The sequence below is a fragment of the Triturus cristatus genome, chromosome 5_2, assembly GCF_964204655.1.
Source record: "Triturus cristatus chromosome 5_2, aTriCri1.1, whole genome shotgun sequence".
NCBI lineage: Eukaryota > Metazoa > Chordata > Amphibia > Caudata > Salamandridae > Triturus > Triturus cristatus.
This window is the reverse complement of record NC_140588.1, coordinates 7,318,311-7,343,936: the sequence shown is the minus strand read 5'-3', so window position 1 is coordinate 7,343,936 and position 25,626 is coordinate 7,318,311. Positions and strand designations below refer to the sequence as shown.

General features: G+C 44.0%; 1 protein-coding gene across 1 annotated transcript in view; it reads right to left on the bottom strand.

Annotated features, from left to right (window-relative positions):
• DNAH5 (dynein axonemal heavy chain 5) overlaps nt 1–25,626 on the bottom strand; it is a 5,853,083-nt gene that overhangs the window by 4,678,153 nt on the left and 1,149,304 nt on the right. The window contains exon 12 of the mRNA XM_085606747.1: nt 17,920–18,027. Coding sequence (XP_085462873.1) covers nt 17,920–18,027 — 108 coding nt within the window. The remainder of the gene's footprint in view (nt 1–17,919; nt 18,028–25,626) is intronic.

The window sequence follows — 25,626 nt, the reverse complement described above, 5'->3', positions numbered from 1 at the left end:
GTACCAAGGAGGGACTACTAAGCCTATTCATGAATGAAAAGTAATGATTTTGAAAAGACAGTAAGAGTAGCAAAATGAAAAGATTGGCGGGACATGGGCTGAGCTTCAAGTCCCTACCTGAATACAGCATGCCTCGCAGAGCAGCACATGCCCAGGCTCGACCTAAAAAGACGTTATTTGTGAGGGCCAACAGAAAATCCCAGAGAAACTCCATTGACAACACTAGCAGTGGGTGCTACAAACAGATTGCGTCTCTTGTATGTCTTCTCTCATAATCCTACACGCCTTCCCCCACTCTTCATCATCAGAATCAAGTGCAGTTTTGGATGCGTTCAGCAATTTTAACTGGGAAGGAAACTTGCAGGTTCCCCATTTTTCCAGTAGCAACATTTGGATCTACAGGTTAATGATGATTTAAGTCTAACAAAAGCTATGTTTAAAGATAACTTAGCATAGTGTAATACACTAATTGCATATTTGTGAATTAGCTTCTCTATGTCTATTTGACATAAAAGAAAATGTAACTTGGAATAAAATAAACAAAAAAGCTATCTCTTTTCAATAATTGCCCCTCTTTATAACTCTTCTTGTGGGGTCAATTTGAGTCTATGAAAATGACTGTGCTAGTTTATTCATGTTACATTTTAACCTCGCTGAACTAGTCCGTTCCATAGATAATATAACTTCTGCATCTCATGAAAGAGTCAGAATGTCACGTTCTGAACAAAAACTCAGCAAGTTAGATATCAGAATTAAATATTCAGACTTTATTGCATTTCCTTTAAGACAGGCATGGCAATGCCACTTTTTCTTGAAGACATGCATGCCAATGTGTATTTACATAGATCCATTGATGCAAAACACTGACATGGGTAAGATTAGAAAGTGCTTGTCTCGTCATTTTATTTCGCGATTTTTTTTATTTTTGGAAAGCCCTTTAATGTATTTGATTCCAAGATTTGCTATTATAAGTAAATTACTATTTTCAAATATTACTAATAACGCATCGGAAAAATAAAAAAAATTCTTATTCCCTATTTGGTATAGCAATTGTATCAAAATAAATAAATTACTTGTTTTTAAGCAGAGGTCTCAGTATGACCTGGACATTGTTTGGGTGCACCAGCTTGTTAACGAAGATGGTTGATATTAATTTTAACTGCATTAGTTATAGTTAATGTAGTGTGGTGAGTGATGTGACGTGACAGGTCTGTGTTTGGATAGTAATTTGAAGGTGGTGCGTAAATTATAAATTGAAATTATAATTATAACTTTATAATTTTAAATGTGTATTTTAATTAGGGGTTGTATAGAACTAATACATAATGTATTTCTAACTATAAATGATCCTCAAGCTTAGCTTTTTTGATTGTATGTTAATGGTTTTTATTTTTTTAATAAAAATGTGTTTCAAATTGCAGTGTGGAGTGTCAGAAATTGGAGTGTCGTAAAGTGAAGCGTAACACAACACAGTGAAGGAGTGTGTCGTGGAGTCTTTCAGACTTTTTAAACTTTGTGTAGTTTAAACATGGTTTGCATAGGGAAAATAGGTTTTCCTAACTATGACTAAGCTTTAACCTTTATTTTTTCATTGAATGTCAATGTTTCACTTTTTTTTCATAAAAATATGTTTTAAATTGTACACTCCTGTGTCGCAAGTGGAGAGTTGTTATGTGAAGTGTCGTACAGTACAGTGGAGGAGAGTGTTGTAAAGTCTATTGTCATAGACTGGAGTACTGTAGATTGGAATCAAGTGTAGTAGCGTATCATACAGTGTAGTAAAGTGTTTATAGTGTAGTGGCATGGTGTCTCATATAATGGAGTCAGTTTCGTAGACTGAAGCAGCACGCTGTATACTGGACTGTCGTGTTGAACAATAGAGTGGAGTGCCATAGACTGTCAGAGTGGAGTAGAGTGTTTTAGAGTGGACCAGGGTGCAATAGAGTGGAGTATCATCAAGTAGAGTGTTGTAGAGTACAGTTGAGAAGTGTGCCATAGTGTGGTGTGCCTTGTCATACAGTGGAGTGGCATATTGTAGAGAGAAGTTGAGTGATGTTTGTCCAGTTTCATACAGTGTAGTGAAGAGGCGTAGAGTGGATGGGCATAGAGTGGAGTAGAGAGTCAGCGTGGTATAGAGTGCAGTATAGTGCTGGAGAGTGGTGTTGCATAAAGTGGAATACAGTGTCAGACAGTGGAGCGGAATTTAGCAAATATAGTACAATGGCGTACAGTGGGATAAAGTGGAGTAGAGTGAAGTATAGAGAAGTGGAATACACTGGAGTGGGGTAGTGTAGAGTGGAGTAAAGTGTCAGAGTGGAGTTGTGTGGCATAGACCATAGTGGCGTGGAGTGCAGTAGAGTAAAGTGGCATAGCATACAGTTGAGTAAAGTGTCATAAATTGGACTACTGTGTTGTCCAGTAGAGTGTAGTAGGGTGATGCACAGTATTGCAAAGTGATGTAAACGTCAGTAGAGTAGAGTGGCACACAGTCTAGTTGATTTTTGTAGAGCTGAGTGGTGTATAGTACAGTGTTGTAAAGTGTGGTAGAGTGGATTGGAATACAGTGGTATAGAGTACAATGGCATTGCGTGGCGTGCAGTGGAGTAGTGGGGTAAAGTGGAGTACTATGTCAGGGTCGAGTGGAGTAAAGGGCATACAAAGAGTTGCGTACAGTGTTGTATAATGGATTAGAGTATTGTAGAGGGGAGCAGAGTGTTGTACAGTTGCACACCGTACAGTGTAGTGTTGTACAAAGGAGTGAAGGGGTACAGACAGGAGTAAAGTGTCAGAGAGTAGAATACAGTGTACTAGAGTGTTTAAGAGTGGCAGAGCATAGAGTACAGTAGTGTGTGAAACAGCAGAGCTGCATAGAGTGGATTGTTGTATAGTAGCATGGAGTGAGGTAAAGACTCATACAGTGGCTTAGAGTTGAGTGGAGTGGTGTAACATAGTGTGGAGTAAAGTACAATAGAGTGCATTGGTGCATTGTAGAGCAGAGTGCATGGAATGGAATGTACTGGTGAAGCATAGGTAGTAAACTACTATAAATTGGAGTAAGGTCTCATACAATAGAGTGGAGTGCTGTGTCACATAGAAAAGTGTTGTATAGTGGAATAGAGTGTTGCACATTGGAGTGTATGGGCATAGAGTGGAGTATAGTCAGTCAGTCAAATGGCTTTATTTCGATAGCAAGTATCTTAAAAGCGTTAACATTCATAAAATCATCAGTAAAAAATAAAAATAAAAAATAAAAATACAAGTTATCAAAAAGAATCAATTAAAAATATAAAAGTCCATCGATTCATCAAATTCTCATTATCCAAAGAATAACAAGAGCAAACTGTAACAGATAAAAACTTGGTACATCGATAAAATGGATTCGATTCCAGCCCTCTTCATGTAATAAAAACGTTTTTTAGAAAAGGACTATGATGTAAAGTGACAGTACAATATGGAATGTGCAAACCATTTGAGCTAAAAATGATATAAAAACATAATAATTCATTGGGATATCCCACGCAAGAACTTATACCTTACTATCCAAACACGGCCGAGGTACTTGGCCACACCACAGGCAAAAAGGGTCTGTGCATCTGACTTTAAAATACGCAGAGCAGTACAATGTTCGTATGTGCCCAATTGTCTGCAGATGGGTTTGAACCATCTCGTTCTAGCGCTTTTATAAACAGGGCAGGCAAACATAAGATGGGCTACGCTCTCAGTCTGTGCCTTGCAGCAGGGACAATCTACTGGTGTCTGGTATGGGGCGAACCATTTTGCAGTTAGCTCTCGAACCGGGAGTGAACCTTCCCTAAACTGTATATAAAGTGCTCTATCTTGTGGTGTCTGGATGAAATCTAGATCTGGTTCTAGGAGGATGTGCTGCTTATGAAGGTAAAATTCTCCCGAAAGCTTTCCTACTCTCAGATTGCTAAGCTCCTGGGCATTAACCCAGGCCTGTAGTGCCTTTTGAGCTCAGCCTTACTGGGTGGAGTTTGCGTATCCCACGACTCCTTGAAGCCAAGTGCAAAAAGCGTTTTTTTAAGGTTAAGCACCCAACTAATTCTTTGATTGCCATCTAAGGCCATCACTTCTGGGAGCGCAGAGGCGTAGTTGGCGGAGTATAGAGTTTGGCAGTGGAGTGTACTGGGACAGAGTGGAGTAGAATGAAGCAGAGTGCCATGAAGTCTGGTAGACTTTTAGAGAGAGAGTTATACACAGTGAAGAAAAGTGTCATACAATGGAGAAGCATAGGGTAGAGTGGCATACACTGCAATGTCATAGAATGGATCATCGTAAAGTGGATAAGCATACAGTGAAATAGCTTACAGTACAGTGGAGCAGCGTAGAGTGGTGTAGGTTACAGTGAATTCACGTAGACTGGAGTAGCATATACTGAAGTGGCAAACTGTTATAAATTGGAGTGTCGTCTCATACAGTAGAGTGGAGCGCTGTGTCGTACAATGTTGGAAACTGTCGTAGAATGGAGTAGAGTGTTGTACAATAGAGTGTACGGGCATAAAGTGGAGTGCAAATTAAGTGGTATAGCGTAAGTGGAGTGTTGCATACAGTGAAGTAGCATACACTGAAGAGGTGTAGAGTGGAGTTGCATACAGTGTGATAGAATAGAGTGGAGTCGTGTACAATGCAATAACATAGATTGGAGTGGCGGAGAACAGAGTGTTGACAGTGGAGTGGTATAGTGTATAGTGGAATAGCATGCAGTGAAGGGGCATATAATACAGTGGCGTAGACTGGAGTGGCGTACAGTGGCATGGGGTAGTGTGTAATAGCATACAGTGGAGTGCTGTACATTGGAGTTGAGGCCAATCAAATAGCGTACAATGAAGTGGCTTAGATTGGAATGACGTAGAGTGAAATAGCATATACGGAGTAGAATATAGTGGAATGGCATACAGTGAAGAGGCGTACACTAAAGAGGCGTAGAGTGGAGCTGCATGCAGTATAAGAGCGCAGAGTGGACTGGCGAAGAGTGAAAATGTGTAGAGTGGGGTAGCGTACAATGGAGTGGTTGATAATGGAGTGGTGTAGACTGGAGTGGTATACAGTGGTGTGGGGTAGAGTGTAATAGTATACAGTGGAGCGCCATACATTGGAGTGGGTTCCTATCAAATAGCGTAGAATGAAGTGGCATAGGGTAGAGTGGCATCCAATGGAGTTGCGTAGAGTGGTGTAGCATACAGTGGAGAGGTACGTAGTGGAATAGCACAGAGTGTAGTGGCATACAGTGGAATGAAGCAGAGTGGAATAGCATATACTAGAGTAGCATATAGTGGAGTGGCATACATTGAAGTGGGGTACACTGAAGAGGCGTAGAGTGGAGCTGCATACAGTGTAATAGCATAGAGCGGACTGGCGTGGAGTGTAATTGTATACAATGTAATAGAGTAGAGTGGTGTAGAGCGGAGCGTTGTACAGTGGACTGGCGTAGAGAGTGTAATAGTGTACAGTGAAGTAGCGTACAGTGGAAGGGGCGTATAATGGAGTGGCGTAGACTGGAATGGCGCACAGTTGCATGGGTAGAGTGTAACAGCATACAGTGGAGTGGTATACACTGGAGTTGGGTCCGATCGAATAGCTTAGTATTAAGTGATGTAGAGTGGAGTGCCATACACTGGAGTGGTGTAGAGTGGAGTAGCATACCATACAGTAGAATAGCATAAAGTGGAGTGTTGTAGAGTGGAGTGGCATACAGTGGAAAAGAGTAGAGAGGAGTGGCATAGAGGGGAACAGCGTATATTGGAGTAGCATCATCATCAGTCTTTATTCGATTTAAAAATGAATCATAAAAGACACAAACATAAGACAAGAGCACAATTTTTGTGCCCACAAAAATACCAAACATCAATAAATACATTAAAAAGCAGGTTAAAAAGGCATTAAATAAATCAGTATACTGACAAAAAGATGTGGAAGATTAAAAAGACTCCCAGACTACTGTGAAATCTAACACCCTTATGCATCAAGCCAAAATCCAGTCGGTAAAATACCGATTCGGTAATAGCTCCCGGTATTGTGTGAAAAATACCCAATCCCAATGCATCAACCCAAAACCCGAGCAAATAACGAATCGCTAAATAAATAACCTCGAACATACCGAATCGCTAATACCCAAAATGCTAATTTACCGAATCGCTAAATACCGAATTCGCAATTACCGAAATCACTATTAGCTCCCGGAAATTGCCAATAGCAAATAACGATTCGCACCCCAATGCAACAAAACTCGCTAATAACGAAAATCCCAAAAATCGCTATTTTGCCAGAGCTAAATAAGGGGAATCAAAACCTGGAGGTAAAGTCACAAAAAAAAAAAAAAAAAAAAAGAAAAAATTCCTACATGTGCAAATGATTGAGGCAATCACTAAACCCTTAAATTTGGCCCAGGAGACCCTGTTGGCTCCCACAAAATGGCTGCCCTCTACGTGCTTGCAAGGAGGATGCGGATCAATGCAGCAGGACAGCGCAGGAGAAGGGTCCAGGAGCGAGTGTTCAGACTGCGCATAACCCTGCTCGGCCAGAATGAGGACGAGGTGTACCAGAAATATCGCCTCAATCGCGCTATGATCATGCGCCTGATTGCAGACCTGGAACCATTACTGCAGCACCAGACCCACCGGACAAATGCAATCCCTGCGCACGTTCAGGTACTATGCAGCCTGCACCTACTGGCCTCAGGGAGTTTCCAGGGGGTAATTGCGGTTGCCGGAGGTGTTTCGCAAAGCGCACTGTCACGCTTCTTCCAAAAATTCCTAGATGCCATGCTGACAATGCTCCACAGACACATCAGCTTCCCCACAACCCCACAGCAGTTGGACCGCACCAAACAGGCATTCTACCAGGTGGCACAATTTCCACATGTGATTGGATGCATCGACTGCACGCATATCCCCATATGCCCTCCGTCAGCAAATGAGTACCTTTTCAGGAACCGCAAGTCATACCACTCGATCAACGTGCAGGTTGTGTGCGATGCCAACAACATCATAACGGACCTAGTGGCACAATTCCCAGGGAGCACACACGACTCATACATCTTCCGCAACAGTGGAATGCACAGGCGACTACTCAATGGCGAATTTGGAGAGGGACTCCTGTTAGGTAAGTAGAACTACGCTTCCCCACACCAACACCACACATGTATGTACATCACCAATGCTAAGTCTATGCTTCTATCTTCTAGGTGACAGTGCTTACGCCCTGCGGGAATACATACTAACCCCATACCTAAATCCAGCAACCCCGCAGGAACATCGCTACAACGCTGCACACATCAGCACGAGGAATGTGATAGAGCGGACTTTTGGGATTCTCAAGAGCCGCTTCCGTATCCTCCACAAGACTGGCGGCGCAATGCTATACCAACCAGACACATGCTGTCGAATAATTGCTGTATGTGCAATGCTGCACAACATTGCCACCAGAAGGGGGATACCCATGGAGGTGGACAGGGATGACGACCCCCAGGCTGACCAACCACCCGCCCAACGACGACCGGCACACATCCCAAACACAGCAGAGGGCCATAGGAGGCGGACAGACATAACGCAAAATCATTTTTGACCCTGGGTAAAATGAGACATTACAAGTTGGTGTTGGGTGCAACTGTTTAATGCACAGTAGCACTGAGGATTGTGCAACAGAACTAGCATTGTGAATCATGCTCCGATTGCATAAATGTAAATAAAAGGTTCCTTAAAGTCAGGCCTGTGCAAACAGAATAATTGGATGGCCATGGTTGCTCCACCATGGACCTGCAGCATGTCCAAATTTCTAGTGGCGCTTGCCACGTACACCAAGCCTCCGCTCAGGTGCATCCAAACCCTCACCACGGCCTGTCCCCGTGGAGGCACGCGAACTTCGGCGCCTGGTGCTGGCCTCTGCCAGTGACACGCTGCTGACACTGGAGGCAGCCTCACTGGTGTCATCCCCTCCCAATGCTGCAGCACTGCATGTGCTGCTCTGAAGTTGTTCCACAGCAGTGGTGATGTGTCCCAGTGACTTGGCAACATCACCGCAGAAGTGCCCAAGGTCCACCTGCAGGGAGACTGTGCGGCGTGCCAACACAGTGGTGCAGTTGCTGTGCCGTTGTATGGCCTTGGTAGCGGCGGCAGAACGCAACATTAGCTGCCGGTTACTCCTCCTCTGGGACTCATGGCCCTCCCTGATGGCACGGGTGAGCTCACGTACCTCCTCCCTGAGCTGAGCATTGCCATCAGCAACCGCAGTGGTCTGGTCCCTGACCGCCGTGCCCATGTCCCTGACCGCGGAGCCCATGTCGGTGACTGCTGCAGTCATGGCGCGCATCTCCCTCGCTAGGCGCACGATGTTGCAGCTGATGCTAGCCACATGTCTTCCCTGCAGGTTCTGTGTGCGCAGCATCCTCTCCTCAATTGCAGAGGTTGTTGGGACATCCTGGTCAGCTGAGGAGACGGAACTTCGACGGGCCCTGTGACGCCGTGCGTGTCTTGAGCCTCCATGTGGTGCAGCAGGTGGTGTGGATGTGCGCTGCGTGGGTGCCAATTGCGGGGGGGGGGTTGCCATCTCCTGCAAGGGCGCAACTTGGTGCCTGTGCCTCTGCGGTATTGTGGCTGTACTGGCTGCAGGCTGGCTTGCTGGTGCCGTTGCTTGTGGCGCAGGTGGTGGTGCCTTGGCTTGTGGCGCAGGTGCCTTGGCTTGTGGCACTGGTGCTGGTGCCGATGATTGTGGCGCTGGTGGAGGTGGTGCTGGTGGGGTGGCAGGTGTTGGCGGTGCGTGCGCATCCTGCACAGTCTCCTGGTCTGACTCCACGGGTGTCTCAGATATGATCAGCTGGTCGCTGTCGTCAGAGTCCCCAGGTGATGCATCTGTGTGTGAAACAGTGCATGATTAGTGGGATGATTACACCTACATAGTGTTGTACCCATCAATGTCCCTCTGTGGTCCAACAAATGAACAGTCAACAGCCATGTACAAAATATGTGTTGTGTGAGGATTTACGCCTGTACCTGCACTCTGGGCTGACTAGACTACAACTCCCAAGATGCAGTAGTGTCATGTGTGGAACTGTCTGTGCCAGAGCTGCAGACACAGTGAGATTGGGCTGGGGGCATGGGTATGGATTTACGCTATGCTGGGTGTGGCACAGGCATGCATCTTACCTTGGGCACTTGTGGCTGCGCCGGACGTGTCCATCTGGATCACCCCCACGACGGCTTCCCGCTCTATCGTCCCTTCCACAAGGTCCTCCAGGGCTGTGTTGGATGGTGCAGTGCTTGTTCCGCCTCCAGTCCTTCTTGCCTCCCGGAGCCTCTCAGCAATCCTCTCTTTTGCGCGCTTCCGGAGGTCATACCACCGTTTTTTAAGGTCGTCGATGCTGCGGCTAGTGACGCCAACCGCATTGACCCTCTCACGGATGCGCTGCCAGATGCGCCGCTTCTCGGTCTCAGGCACCTTGAGGGACAGCTTGCCAAAGAGGCGGTCGTGTTTGCTGGACACTCCCTCGATGAGGTACTCCAGCTCCCTGTCTGAAAACTTCTTCTTGCGCTTGCGTGCAGATTCAGCGCTGGATGGCACTTCCTGCGACATGATGGATGTGTGCTGTGAATGGCAGAATCTGTGTGGCCTCACTCTGCACAGCCTGTCCTTCTTTCCAGCTCCTGTCTGCTCCTCTGTCGAGGCTATGTGGGTGGGGCAGCAGTATTTCCTGGTTGGTGATGTCATCAGCCTGTTCCCGGAGCGACGCGGCAATTTGCGATTTCGCTATTACCGATTCGGTAATTGCTAATTCGGTATTACCGAACTCGCTATTAGCCAAATCGGTATTACCGAACTCGCTATTTGCTAGTGGGGCCGTTTGCGTGCCCCGCTATTAAGGAATCGGTAAATTTAGCGATTTTTAAGGAATCGCTAAATTTAACCGAATCTGTTGATGCATGCCAATTACCGATTCCTTAATGGCGATTCCTTATTTTTCGCTATTAAGGAATCGGTATTAGTTTGGTTGATGCATATGCCCCTAAATCACTACATTAAAAAACAGGTCATGAGACGCAAAAGGGAACCAAGCCCCAATTTAATTAGGGGACTTCTGAGGTGCGCTTAATCGCTTTTCTCCGTAGGGACCACGCCCATCCCAGATATTTAGCTAGGGCCACAGAAATGATTGTTAAGGAGCTAGTGCGCAAAATTCGTAATGCCACAGCACTGCTCCTAGTACCTAGGGTCTTACACATGGGAGAGAGCCAAACACGCCTTGGGATAGTAAATGCTGGACAGGCAAACAGAAAATGGGCAGTTGTTTCAGTTTGAGCCCCACACGCAGGGCATGGTTCCTTCAGTCTCCTAGCCCACCTCCCAGTCAAAGACCTAAGAGGCAGGGAACCAGCTCTGAACTGGAAGTAAAGTTTCCTGTCACCGACATTAGTGACCAAATCCCAATATAATTCCAGTGCAGGAGTAATTTTGGCCTCAAGAAAGCTACCGGACATCCCAGAAGCTCTACTCCAGACCTGGAATTCAACTCTTTCCCAGTATGCCATTTTGAGGGATCTCTTTGATGGGAACAGAGCGGTAGCCGGGTCACACCATAACTCCTCCATACCCATGTCTTTCAGCATCTCATGTAGGTTCTTCAGCCATCCGATTTGATGGAAAACATCTACTTTTATAATGTCCATAAGACCGTTAGCATAATGAGAGAGCTCAGGAGTGGTCCAGGGTCTCCGCCAGTATAAAACCGGTCGAAGCTTTGCAATATCCAGAATAGACCTCCTACCTAGATCATATCTAAGTGGAATCAGAGGAGTACTCTGGGGAAGACCAGTTATACTTCGAAAGAATTTATGTTCAACGCTGGATAAAGTAGCTACCTGGTCAAAACCCCATAGCTCTGCCCCATAGAGCACAGAGCTTAAGGCCTTTGCTTCATAGACTTGCAGTACAGGGTTTATTGGTTTTGTAAAAGATTTGTTAAATTCCCTGCTTAAGGCACCGGTTAGTTGCTTAAATCGCAGGGTGGCCATTTCAATGTGTTTACGCCATTTATTATCATTAGTTAGATGCATACCAAGGTACGTGAAGTTAGTAACCATCTCTAATGGTTGGCCATTCATGAATACCTTTTTCCCTCGAGAGCTAGAATGGGGGTTGAAGGCCATGAATTTAGTTTTGGCCACATTTACCTCCAGACCGTGGTCGAGACAAAAATCATCGAACACGCGCAGGGCTTTTTGCAGGCCACTCAATGTTTTAGATATAATGAGCGTATCGTCTGCAAACATTAATATTGGGATGGTGACTCCAGCCAACCTTGGGGCGTCAGTATTTACACAGAGCATGAGATCAACTATCCCATTGATATATAATGAAAAGAGCGTGAGTGCCATGGTACAACCTTGGCGCACACCACGCTCAACCAGGAACTCAGAGGTAACCTCACCTGGCCCACCCCACTGGATCCTAGCATAGTTGGACTCGTGCAATCGCATAGCCAGTGTCAAAATTTCTTTAGGAAGACCAAGTTTTTCCAGTACTGCCCACAACCGGAGACGAGGCACAAGGTCAAAGGCGGCTCTCAGGTCTACAAAAGCAGCATAGAGGCCGCCCTTGCCCAACGTCACCACCCTCCAGTGGAGCTGAACGAAACGAAAAACCTGGTCCACTGTGCTAGTTAGTTTGCGAAAACCCGCTTGGAAAGGGTACAGAATGTTACTATCGTCAGTCCACTCCAATATTTGATTCAGGACCATCCTCCCGATTACCTTCTGGATGGAATCTATAAGGCTGATTGGCCTATAGTTGCCTGGGAGTGTCTTGTCTGCCTTCTTGAATACAGGGATTATGACTGCCCCCCCCCCCCCCATGACTTAGGAACGGGTGCACCTACAGCCACAGCATTTGCCAGTAGAGTAATATACTTACTCCAACTGTCTTTATTGTGGAGGAAGACATCAGAAGGGACCCCATCTGGTCCAGGAGCACGACCACTAGCAACAGAGCCCAGGGCCTTCAGAGCATCTTGAATACAGAAGGGACCTTGGGAAAAAAGAGCATGAGTTGGGACCCAGGCAAAATTAAATGAGGGATTACGAGCATATTGTGGTTATTTTAACCACTCCTCCTGGGAAACATAGTTAGAAGGGCTATCGGGTCGCCCACCTTTGTCCCACTTGATGATATTCCAAAATAACCGGGAATCTCTGGTACAACATGCTCCTTTTAAGTCAAACCAATGTTGTTCATCCCAATTCCTTTTGGCCGTTCTTACAGCTTTTTTATACAATAATCTGGCTGAGCGGACACAATCATTGTGCCCACTAGAAAGAGCTGTAGCCAAGTTAGCCCTGGATTGCCTACAAACGTCATCGTACCATCTAAGTCGCTTTAGTGGAGCCTTGTTAGATTTCCTCACAGGCTTCTTAAAATGCGAACTTATTCCATCAAGCAGTGTATCGTGGAGTTCGGTGGCAACTACGCTACCTGGCTCGTAGGCCAGCGTGCCCTCAAGCTCCAGTATAGTACCGGCTAATTTCTTGTCTATATCATCAATAGCCTGGTTATTAATCTTTAGCTCGCGCCACTTGAGTCTACGCATGTCGTTTGTAGGAATGACTTCAGGCGGCCTCGGTTCTGAATCCTCAGCTGCTAGGTGGCTACTTTTCCACCATTGATGGGTTACGCAGATAGGGTTATGATCACTCTCAGCTCTAATCTCAACCACCATGTCTAATACAATTCGCCATAGCTTCAGACTACAGAGAACGTAATCAATCCTACTAGAGTGCCGACCACTGTCAAATGTGTTGGCCCCTAGTTTGTCGCCTGGCGTCCTGCCATTCAATGCCCTCAGACCATACTCATAACAAAAAGCGTTGACCTGAACAATAGTCTCAGACCACCTTTTTATCGGATTGAGGTCAAGCTCGGGTATTCCCCAGAGCTGGTCTTCCTCAGGATCAACGCCCCACCCAAGCTCGGGATCCAGGAGTGGTTCAAAAGTAACATTCAGATCCCCAGCGACAAGCACTCCCCTGTCACCTGAGTGCTGGTCTATAAGGGAAGCCAAATGAGCCAAGACCCGTGATCCCGGCCTCTTAGTCCCTCTCATGTACAAGTTGTAAATGTCTAAATCACCCAGGGGGACCAGTGGTAACCTGACTAGTTGGATGTCGTCGGACTTGGTTGGCACTTCGTGTGCTCCAGGGAATACATCTTGTCGAACCCAGGTTACCAAGCCTCCCATCGGACGCCCCTTGGGTCCCTGGATTGCTGGGACACAAAAGTTCAAAAAGCCCTGCATAAACTGGGGCTCACAGGTCCTGGTCGCTTGGTAGAGGCAAACGTCAAAGCCACCAATGAATGCTAACCATTCCGGGGAATCCATTTTTGACTTCAGTCCTGCAACATTCCAGGAGACCATTGAGCCTTTCGCCGTTCCGTGCCCAGGAGCTTGATTTAAGCCAACATGGATCTGCTCAGAACCCCTTTGATTTTCACCATCCTGTTTGGGGGTTAGTGCTCCTGTTACTTGAGACTCCCCATAAGATATAAAGTGGGTTACCTCTCCTCCACCCATAGACCCACCTATAGGGATGTTTATTATGGGAGACGTGATAGGAATCGGCCCCTCAAGCACCGGTCAGGCTAGAGCTACAGGATAACACAAGTCATTGGTGTAATCAAGGGAGTGAGTGGCAGGCACAGGGTTAGTTCCCCGTCTTGCCCAGTCTTGACTAAATCTTGCAACTGTGTTGGGATTAAAATTGTAAAAATGCCTCAAATCGTGTACCCCAATTTCCGACCAGTCACATACAGATGAGTGATCACAAATAAAGTGCACTATGCGTCTATCTTCAAAGTTACTGATGATGGAGTAGCATCCAGTGGAGTTGCGTATAGTGGAGTTGCGTATTGTGGAGTCGCGTATAGTGGAGTGACGTGGACTGGAGTGACGTACAGTGGTGCTGAGTTTAGCGCAATAGTGTAGAATGGAGTGGCGTAGAGTGGAGTCTCAGAGTGGAGAGGCACAGAGTGGAGTGGCATAGAGTGGAATAGCGTATAGTGGAGTGGCTACAGTGGTGTGGCATACGGGTGTATGTGAAATTTTGTATTAATGTAGATTACGGTGTGCAGAGTAACGCAAAACAGTGAATTGCACTGCCTTGCATTTATCCAGATTTACCAATCTATGGGCCAGATGCATCAAAGGGTTTTGCCCATTCTGGAAAATGTGTTCATGCATATGGCCCTATGCATGACCACGCATGGTGGCCTTACATTCATTTGTAAATTTGACTTAAGTATTGCATTGTCCATGTGACACCATGAATGACATGAGGGTAGCGCAATCCAATGATACAGCTAGGCCTTAATTATATTTTAGGGCATAGTATATTGTGATAACTTTGCAGTATACCATGGTACATGGGGATGACAAGCCAGTATATATTTGGGTAATGACATCTTTTGGAGAATGAAGAGGTAGCCATATTGTTTTGCCTACACTTTGGCTGTGTTCAGTGTTAGAGCCTTAAACATTAATATTAAGTAGTCACTATTTCGACCTGATTGCTGGGTTTTTTCAGTCTGAATATATCAAAAGAATCTACCTGCTTACAACGCGTAATTCCTACATCGTGTAGTTTGCCATCATCGTTCTTGGCGTCACCCGACTTCAGTTACCACCTTTTCGTTTGCCAGGCAAGTGGTCTCTGTCAATCTCTTGATTTTTATCACTCCTTTTTCCCCCCTTTTTACTGTATCTGTGCACATCGTCTGCCTTTCTTAGTTGTTAATTATTGTTTTCATATTTTCTATTTTAGTATTTAGATTAATCGGACACACCCAGTACCGATCTTGTTTGTCGATGACAACTTCACTGGTTTACAATACGATCTAGTTTTGGTGAGTGCAGGATACATCTTGATATTGACTTTCCAAGCTACAACTTTCATTAGTATTTACTTTAGGAACCAAAATATGTTTCTGGTGTTTGTCTTTGATTCTCAAACTTTAGTCCATGCAAAGAGGATGTAAAAGAAATGTGCAGTCTTTTTCTAGTTATTATTATTTTCCAACCTTTGTTCGATAATCTGAAATGTATCTTGATTGATTAATTCTATACCCTACTTGATTCCCCTCAGGCTATACTGTTTGATTTAGATTGGACAATATATGATCAATATGTATATATAGAATTTACAAATGTATAACCTATGTTTTGACTACATTATAGCTAAATGAATGTATATATTATTAGAGAGATATCATAATTCTTTATATTTTTACAGGCCCCACGGAGTACAGAAATTAACAAAACTCATGCCCTGAAGAAGGTGGCACCCACATCTTTGGGTGATTGCACCGAAACGCGCGTTGGCGTGTCCTACTGTTTTGTTTGGTTGATTGATACACATACTAACATTGTATACCAACCAGTTGTTGAGAGGATTTCTGTTCGAATATTTTTATGTGTAGTAGACGAATGTGTAGTACAATTGCTGGGTATGAATGGTTTGAATGTTATACACGAGTAGTATGAATGTGAGATGTTAATCGATACACCCCTTTGACTCTTCTGTTGGGGCCAGTTTCGATATTGTAAATATTTATTGAGTTGTTTTTGCATATTCTATTTTTCTCAATATACACCAACTAAACCATCAATAAACATTGTAATTTTTGATCATATATTTGGTGTCCTCCCCCCCTTTTTTCCTACGGTCCAGCCTGAGTGACCTTGATGGTTGTATATTATAAAGATTTAGTCTGTTTATCATCTAGTAAGGTTGAGCAAACTTTTGTTCGTATTATTGGCTCTTTCCCCCATTGCTCTTCCTATATTCGAATTGGGGTACCCCTACATACTGAGTGGATATTGATCTGTAATTTCCTCAACGTCTGTAAAGCATTCCAGTCGTCGTTCTTGCTCCCTGTTGCTGCGCTACCATCCCCAGCGAGCAGTGATGGTGCTCTGAGAATTTCTGCCACCGTGTCATCGTCAAAACTTAGACCAGGTTGTCCATTCTCGTGTCAGTGATGGGCACCCGTAGGGTAGGGCTCCTAATCGTACTTTTTCCCCCCCAATAACAACTTACATTTTTGCTTTACAATTTAAAGGTTAATCACTTTAAAACCTTTTTCACATTTAATTAAATCCGGGAAGAATTATTATTCAAATCTCCTAGTCCAGCGAATTTATACACGCATACAACATATGCCCCAGATCAGTACCAAGAGCACACTGGTGATACTGGGTTATGCACACTATACTTCCAACATGGCCGACAGCATTAGCACGGTTGATCAGCTAGAGGCTTTACAGCAGCCGACTTCGTCCAAGAGACCACGCCCCTTGACTTAGTCACGAGACTTCCGCTTGCGCATTGTTTTAACCGGGCGGCCGGTCCGGTTTATTTCTCCAGCACTCGACCTGCGGCAGGGCAGGTACTTGGCCATTATGAAGGGGCGCACTTGTGAGTATTCCTCTGCAGACTCTCAATCAGGAATACAGGTATGTCCGGCATGGCGTTGGGCTCACGTCTTTAAACATTGTCCCGCAGATATCCCCTTTCGACGAAGCGGGGATTTGCCGTGGAGGTACTCCATTCCACTGGAAGGGGTCATTTGTATGAATGCTCTGAAAAAGTGTCTTTTTTGCTCACAAACACGATGAGTCACGTATTGGTATATCTGATAAAGAGTGGTTTGCATTGTCGAGCCGCGGCAACGTATTTCTTAAGCAAACCCAACAGCCACACCTTTGTGTTTTCACTTATCAATGGCTCTGTGCACACAACTGTATCGGTGGCCAACATGATTCAAACAAGTGGGTTTGAAGCAATCACAAGGGGAGAGCATGACGTGCACACACGAGGCCAGTGCATGAGACCTCCCCCGCGTACTGTAGATAACGACAGTAGTATACTGTTGCACATGCATATGTGGCACTATGACAATGTCAAGGGCACATACTACCGCAACCTACCACAACAAGATGCATGTCACAACCTAATATGCATCTGCTGTAATCAAGTTACATGTGGATCAAAAAATTGTATCCACTGTTATTTATGTTTTGTTTGTCTCTATATGTCTGTGTTCCACTCTTGTTTCTCTCCTTCGGGTAATAAATGGAACACGATTGAGATGTTCCCAAGAACGCTATGACGTATTCTCACATTAATAGAGGTATCATAGGAATATAGGGTGTTCTTTGTCTCTGCTCCTATTTTTATTCACGAACACACATTGCACGGTCCTGACGAAGCGCACCAGGATCCATTAGGGACCTTTTTTCCAGCACGAAACATGTTGACCAAATTACACATTCACGAACACACACGGGCACTGAGAGCAGCAGAATAATACCCTGACCTCTACTATATTTGTTCCTAGAGATGCTCCAACTCCCCTGTATAAATTATTTTACGATTACCTCACGGACCTACAAATAAAGTTTGACTTCAGGGTACCGGGGGGGGTAATTTTAATACATTTGCACTTATCCCTTTAAGGCCCACACACCCGCATGCACAACCGCGGCGTCTCCTAAAAAGATCTCAGATAAAGAGCCCTCTAGCGGGGCCCGTGGAGGACAGGACAGGAGCGCCACCCCCACAAGGAGCATCACCTGATGATGAAGCATGACACTCGCAAGAGTGTGTGAGAGCACTAATTTCTAAAGGAGAAATTCCCCCACCTTCATCTGGTTTGAACCTCATATAGAGACCACCACTCTTTTCCTCAATTTCTATGTAACCTTAATAGGTTAGGTCTTTTTTGTTTAGGAGCAGTTACCAGCCAGTGAATACATGCTAGTCCTTGGGAGCAACGGTACTGGACCTACCTTTTTTCCTTAACGCTCCCTGTCCCCCCTTCTCTTACAGTGTTTTATAGCAAGGGTAGTAAACAACTTACATGAAGATCGCTCGTCTGTTTACAGAAATCTTCGTAGTCCTGGTCAAAATCTGTCCTCCTCTGATCAAGGAAATCGTACTGCTTTTTATTCATGGTGCCGACGATCATCTAATCAAGTGATGATACCAAAATGAGGAAAATGACAAAAAATACAGGAACAGGTTACGTAAAAACATATTTGTGAACTAAAGGCAGTTTATTAAGCAAAACAAATTTGAGAGAGAGAGAGGCGTGTAAGCCTCACATTTAAAAACTTCCTTTTTAACCTTACTGCTCTTGTATTTGAGTTGAAATAGGTAATGCTGCAGATGTTAGCAGATCTGGACCTTATTGCATTTGTGAATAACTAACTGGCACTGTTGATCATGACAAACAGGCCGAGTAAGGCTTTAGGTCACCTTGTGTGTATTTGTTTATTGATTATGTGAAGTCCACAAATGTATAGTCTCTGGGCGCCAAGAGACATAGATTAAAAACATTATAAATCATAGAGGTGTAAACTACCCAAGTGCTTCATTTTTATTGGTTCCTAGCCAGTGAAAAGATACCTAGGAAATCCACAGCTAGTACCTCAGAAAGGCCTGTTTAAAGTATCAACCACATATATCATTACACCTTTTTCTAACAGCTGCCTGTGAAAATCAGATTTCTAATAAAGACCTAGAGTGTTCGCCTGGCTCAGAGAATGTGTCTGCACTAGATGACATGCTGCTGTAGAAGACAGTTCTAGAAATATTCATTTTCCTAGTCATTAGTCTCAATATGTGCATGATACATGCTGATTATAGATCCTAAAATAAATTATTCAACGAAAACATGAATTCCATGTGCCAGGGCCAGAGATGTAACTAAAAAATGAACACAATATTCTGCAACTATTTTGTTGGCCTTTTACCTTCATCTAAGTACATATAAAATATAACCAACCATACTTTAATTGAAAAAGAAATTCAAATTAAAGTAATCAGCTAGAAATGTATTATCTTATGTTATGAAAGCTCTACGGGTCAAATCGCTCACTGCAGATGTCTGTGTATAGCCAGACAGTCACAGACCAGAATCCTGGTTGGTACACTGAGAAATAGTGATGTGTTCTCATAGTGCTCAGAGGTACCAGTCTGTGTCTGAAAGTATTGTGAATATGCAAGCCATTATTTTAAAACATTATTACACACCATATAATAGAGGCTGCTGCAAAATTAGCATAAAGAAAAAACAAGCTTCTTAGAAATATATGTTTAGTAATAGACAACAAGAGTGTACCTTGTGCAAACCTATGTTTAATACATTTTCATTAGGATGCACTCCACAGCTCAGCTGATGGCCCCCTCACATTACCTCTCACAAAGAATACATCTTTTTTACCATGAAACCTTAAATGACCATCAATTAAAGCCATATACTAGCTTCCAAGTAGATTCACAGATTAACCAATTGCACACATTTACATTTCTTTCATGTAGCAGGCACTATGGTGAGAAAGCTTGATTCTTCTTTCTCTGTTTGCTTCTACCTTAGCTTCACATAACAGGAGACGCATCCCTTCTCTTTCAGTCAAAGGTTCTGGAATGATTTTATTGAGAACCTCGCTACCAATAGATCACACAAACCTCAACCACTGTGGTCATCCAAAAGCCAGTTGAGGTAGAGGAGGCTTTATTTGTTTTTCTCATTGCTTCACATAACTCCTGGTGTAACACACACTTCTGCTGCCTAATCAGCTCACTTGCAATGTACCCTTAAAAGACATGCTCCATGGGAACTGTACAGAACGAAATTTTCATGTGGAATTCGGTTCTTCATACTTATAAGAGGTCCAGCGTTCGTGCCGTCAGATTTACTGGGGAGATTAACAACAAATCCAATTTTACCAGCCATAAAATCCAGCTGGCAAAATCACTGTGGGAAAAGAATGCATCAAAGTCCAGACTCCTTCATTGACCCCTGTCCAAACCTCTCACAAGCCACTAGGGAGCATTGCACACTTCTCCCAGCAGCTAACATTCTCCATTCCTTACTTCACCATTCTCAGCCCCTTCATCCACCCTACCTTACAACAGCCCCCTGCACACTTTTATCAAAGTCCAGTGCACACTGTTACCAACTGGTGCCTGTGTGCGTTAAACTTCACAGAAAAGGGCATATCAAGAGGCATACGGCCTAGTAAATCCAGCTTCACAGAGCAATTCTCCATTCCGTGGAGTCTAGCTCAAAATTGTACGGTACTAGTAGGTTGTTACTCAACAGTACTAGTAATAATTAGTGCAGAGTTTGCAATACACTAGTACCATTAAACTTGTAATAGGGGCTATGGTAAGCTACTGAAAGTGCCTGAGAATAGATCAACAGGATTGAAAGGCCCAATTACCACATCCCATCACATCTACAAATAAACAGCAGGGGTACTTCACCACACTTTAATTTCAACAAAAGACAGAAGGCAAGATTCCATCAGAATGCGATAGCAAGAAGCAGCTACATTGTATAGTACTGTCATTTTTATATCACTTTCATAAGCCTTGAGAGGCCCAATGCACAGGGATGGCCTGGCAGAAGTGTGCTTTGTTTTATTTTCTTTTTGCTTTAAGCCCATTCATAACATAAGGCAGTAATAAAACAGAAATTGAAAGAAGAATTTATATATTCTGTCATCAGGTATTAGCAATACTTATAATTATTGCCACAGCCTTCAAAAGCCAACCTGCTTTCCTAATGACAGGTAGACTGCTGTCTTAAGCAAATTGTGTTATGGATGCTGAAAGCCCTGTGGTACTGTGACGTTTATGCAGCTTTTTACTTACACAAAGGCTGTTTTGTGCATGACTGGATACTGGGGCCTTGCATCAGCCTGAATCCCTGAGTTGGCACCTTGTAAGTGTAGCTCCCATCATCTCTGTGCACTTTCTCAGTTCCACTTCTGTGTGGTTCATACTGTATATGCATAGACTACTCCATTTATGGGTGGTACAGGCTTGTGCAGATGTGTTTATCCTCAACATTATCTCTTACTCCCATGAGTAAGAGCAACTATATGCTAGTTTATGATACACTTTCAGAATACCTCAAATCAGACTGCACACATACACTGCTGTTCATTAATTAGAATTGGATGATTAACCAACCCATCTCTTGCTCGTTTTCTCTACAAATTAACACAGAGGCATAGCAACAAAACCTATTGAGGGCATACCTCTGGTTGGGAAGCATAATATTAAAAACTCCGGATATGGGCCTCACAACAAACAAAAGCTGTTTAATCTATGGCACTCCAAGGAGTAGAATATCATCCCTCTGCAAATGCGCATTGCAACCTCAGTAGGCTTATGAAGCAATGAATAAATACAATTATAATATAAAATAACATATGCAAGCCTTACAGCAGCAGGTGGCCATAATAATGGCAATACAGAGCTAGGCAAATCTCTATTGACGTAACCTATCCCTGCCTTCTTTAAATCTACAGACTTTACATAGACCTTAATTTGCCGTTGTGTTTTGAATTCCGACCCATGCATACTTGATTTTTGCACACTGATCAGAGTTCTTTTTTTTTGCATCAATTACCATACTCCACTTTTTTCTCCTGACACATGAAAAAGCCAAAGAAAATATAGTAGGATAAAATGCTAAGGAATAATTGCAAAATATGCAGTAATCTGTGTGGTAAACTGATTCTATGTGTTTTTAGGCTTCATTTTGAGGTGGAAAACTCAAGAGAAGTTAATTATGTTACCCCAGCAAAACCACCACACCAGGGTAGTGGCAATTACTGAGTGCCCTCATTATCACTCAAATTCCACAAAATTTAGAACCAATCCCCAATTTATAGTCTGGCAGAGAGGGTACTCGGTCGCCGTTGCCTCATCAGGCGCATCTTCAGCATGTCGATGGCAGAGACTACTCCGTCTTCACTGCCGACATACACCTCTAACAGCCTTACAAATTAAGGGCCATTGGAGGCTTGCTCATATGTCAGCCCACCCTATTTAGAATGGTCCAGTTTGCCCTGTCGTCACAGACCGGTAAAACCAGGTGGTAAGGGGCAGTGAAAACTTTTAAATCACCCTCACACCATGGGAGAAAACTCCCATGGCAAGGGACATTTTTTTTTTTTAAATGTTAAAAAATAAAATCCCACTTTGGGTTTTTCGTTTTGAAAATAACAAAACGTTTAAAGTTTGCTGCATGGCTCCATCATATTGACGGAGGAGTCCGTCAAACTTTCAATGCATTTACAGCGACCGCTGTGATGGTGGTTTCTGTAAATGCTGGACGTCTCAAACTTTGGTGTGCTGGTACTCCCTCAGGGTGACTGAGTACTTTACTCCGATGCCCTGATAAAGTAAATACCTGAGAAAAAACTCCAAATCGGGCCGTTGGTCTCCAAGAATGTTGTTCTGCTTCTATCAATATAATATCCATCAGGTACATAGTTTACAATATATTAGTCTCCATTTGGGGTCACCAAGCCCACCTAGATTGCCCAGTTTCTACCTGCTGGAGCCCCAGAGCCTTTCATAAATCTCCACCTCTGTCTTTATCCTGATAATACATTTATTCATTGTAAACAGAGGGGGGGGGGTTAGGTGGGCATGAGGTGTGGATGTACTGAAACTGTACAGTGGAAATCAGAAATAATTCCTGTTAGCATAAGCTGAAGCCATCTTGGTTGTGGCATCCATTTTGCTGGCATTGTAATTCTCCCATCCTCTGCTGCTCGTCCTTTTCCCTGCCTGTGCTGTCTATTTTAGTTGACTTCCTGACTCAGCTAAAAGCATTGTGCATGCTAAGAGTTTGTAGCTGCCAGAACACCTGGTCTCAGACTCAACTGTCAATCATTCTCTACTGTTGTAAGCAGTTCTGTTCTCCATCCCACATTGCTGACTAAGTCATCTCCCATCTGCCCATGTCTGGCTGTAACTATTCCTGTTTAGGCTTGTACCTTGTCTTTCTATCCACATGCTTACCAGTGCAGAAAAAGCTGTATATAAGGCCTGTGTTCTGTGACTTCAATGTACTACCTCAGGCAGCACTTGAGAGTGCTGTGTGGACGTAGTCCCACTCATGAGTGATTAACCCGTTGCATGCGGCGGACGGCCCCTGGCCGTCCAACGTCACAGTGGGCGTGTGTGGAGGACAGCCGGGGGCTGTCCGAACTCTGCTCACTCATTAATTCGCCCGCACCGCGGCGGAATTCGCGCCGTGGTCAACGGGTTAATAAACTTGTTATTTGAATTCCAACTTCAGAGCCAATCTCTATTTTGTTGGTCTATGGACCCGTGGACAGAGAAGGGTGACCCCTGCACCGGTGTGCATACTAAAAGGTACATTTCCACAGTTGGCGCCCAACACGTGGGTCCTCATCGGAGACACGGCCATACAAAGGAGTGGTCTTGACGGAATAGTGGAATATTACTGAAGAGACATCCTGCATGAGGAGATGCTTGTCTTTGCAGCCAAAGTGACTTATACCGTTTTTTTCGATTTGACCCTCCAGGTGGTGGCTGGTCCAGACTGAGGTATACTTTGGCGTAATGGCTCTTAAAGCTGCTTCGCCTGACCCGCGGAAAAATCCGGCAGCTTTCTATGAAGAAGTGGAAGGAGCCATTAGCTCCTACACTATGACCTTGCCAGATATCAATATGTTTTTTGGACTTGTTTTGCCCCCTGATATGTGGAGAACAATTCGGAAAATAGATGATAATGTAGCAAATGGTGATACTTGGGTGCATTTAGAAGAAATAGATGCGGCTAGGGAGCCTGCGCAGAAACCACAACAGGAGATATTAGCTCTTCCCAAAGCTGTTGTGACTTAGTTGAAAACTCTTATACCCCCTAGGAAAATAGATTGGATTACGTTAGCATCTTGTAAATAGAAAGCAGATGAGTCCGTTTCTGATTTCTTATCACAATTTGAAGAGAGATTCCATCACTTTATTGGACAGTCATTGACAGATGACATGGGTAAGCATTTGTTCGTCGACAAATTTGTCGCTAACATGTTGCCAGAAATAGCTAGTCGCCTTAAAGCCAGTGAGAGTTTGTGGACTATGTCTTCCCCAGTTTCTCTTTTGACTATGGCCCAGTATTATGAGCGTCAGGAATTGAAAGCAAAAGGCAAAGAGGATAAGAAGGTAAAGGATTTAAAGACGAAAGTTATGTTGGCTCAAGTATATGGTCAACCATTCAGAGATGGTGGTAGAGGCAGATGTGTAGTATATACCCCTGGTGTACCTCCTTTCTCTCGATCAACTTTGTCTTCTGACCAGTGCGCTTATTGTAAAGAGATTGGACATTGGTGTTCTGAGTGCCCCCTTTTGCGAAATCAGGAGTATCAACGGGGTAGAGGAAGTATGAGAGGACGCCCAGGGAATTTAGGACAAAAGGGAGGAGTAGGAAATCGTATCAGATTTGAGGCAGTTGAACACAGACCAAATTATTCTAATACCTTTGATAGACGAAATCAATATCAAATGTCAGATTATTCGGCTAATGGTCTGGGGATTCTGATTATGCATAGGAATGCCTAGGTTGGGGTAAGGAACCGGTTGAGGTCCCAGTAGATCAGAAAGGTCCTTATGTTGATGCAAATGTCTTGGGCTCTACTGATCGGTTTCAGGTTGATACAGGAGCTACTCGTAGTGCTCTGTCTAAAAAATTGGCTCTTAGGGCTCCCCTGTCTGGCGCAATGATAGCATCGATAGGATTCGATGGGACACCTACATCTAGCCCACTGTCACAGCCACTTGCATTTAGTCTTGATAAATTCACTGCAGCATGTCCATTTTTGCTTTCCCCTACCACGCCGGATAATATTGTGGGCATTGATATGCTTAAATATTTTCGTGCTACAATACGCTGTTCCCCAGAAGGTGTTTGTGTTATCTTAAATGATAACTATCCAATGGTTGAGAGGTCTTGTCTTATCAAAGAGGATGTCGCTCTGGCATCTTTACCTAGTGCTTTATGGGCTACATCAGATACTGATGTGGGACAAATGGTCAATCCACCAGTGCATATTCAAGTGAAGGAAGGTGCTTCATTGCCTCGATTGCCCAAATATAAAATATGTCGGGAAGGCGAAGAAGCATTGACGCACATTGTTCAGGATTTGATCATGGTGGGGGTTGTGGAAGAAGTTCCTTATAACATTTGTAATAGCCCTATCCTTCCTATTTTGAGAAGAGACACTTATACTAAAATTTACAGATTCATTATTGATTTACGAGAGGTTAACAAAATCGTGGTGCCCCAATACCCGGTAGTCTCTGACATTACGACACTCCTTACTATGGTTCCTCCTACTGCCACTACATTTAGTGTCATAGATTTGAAAAATGCATTTTTCTCAATACCTATTCATCCTGACAGCCGTTATTTGTTCGGCTTCACTTTGAATAATAGATCATTCAGATTCTGTAGAGCTCCACAAGGGTATACAGAGAGTCCTAGCATTTATAGTCAGGCATTGAAACGGCAGCTTGACTATTTTCCTGTACCGAAAGGGGTGGCTCTTATTCAATATGTCGACGACATCTTGTTGGCTGCCGATAACCCTGAACAGTGTAAAGAAGGAACACTGTCATTATTATCATTTCTTGCCTCTCATCATCACAAAGTCTCTCGGAAGAAATTGCAATTTTGTAGACAGCAGGTTACCTATTTAGGTCACCTCCTGTCTAAGGAGGGATGTGCACTCACACCAGA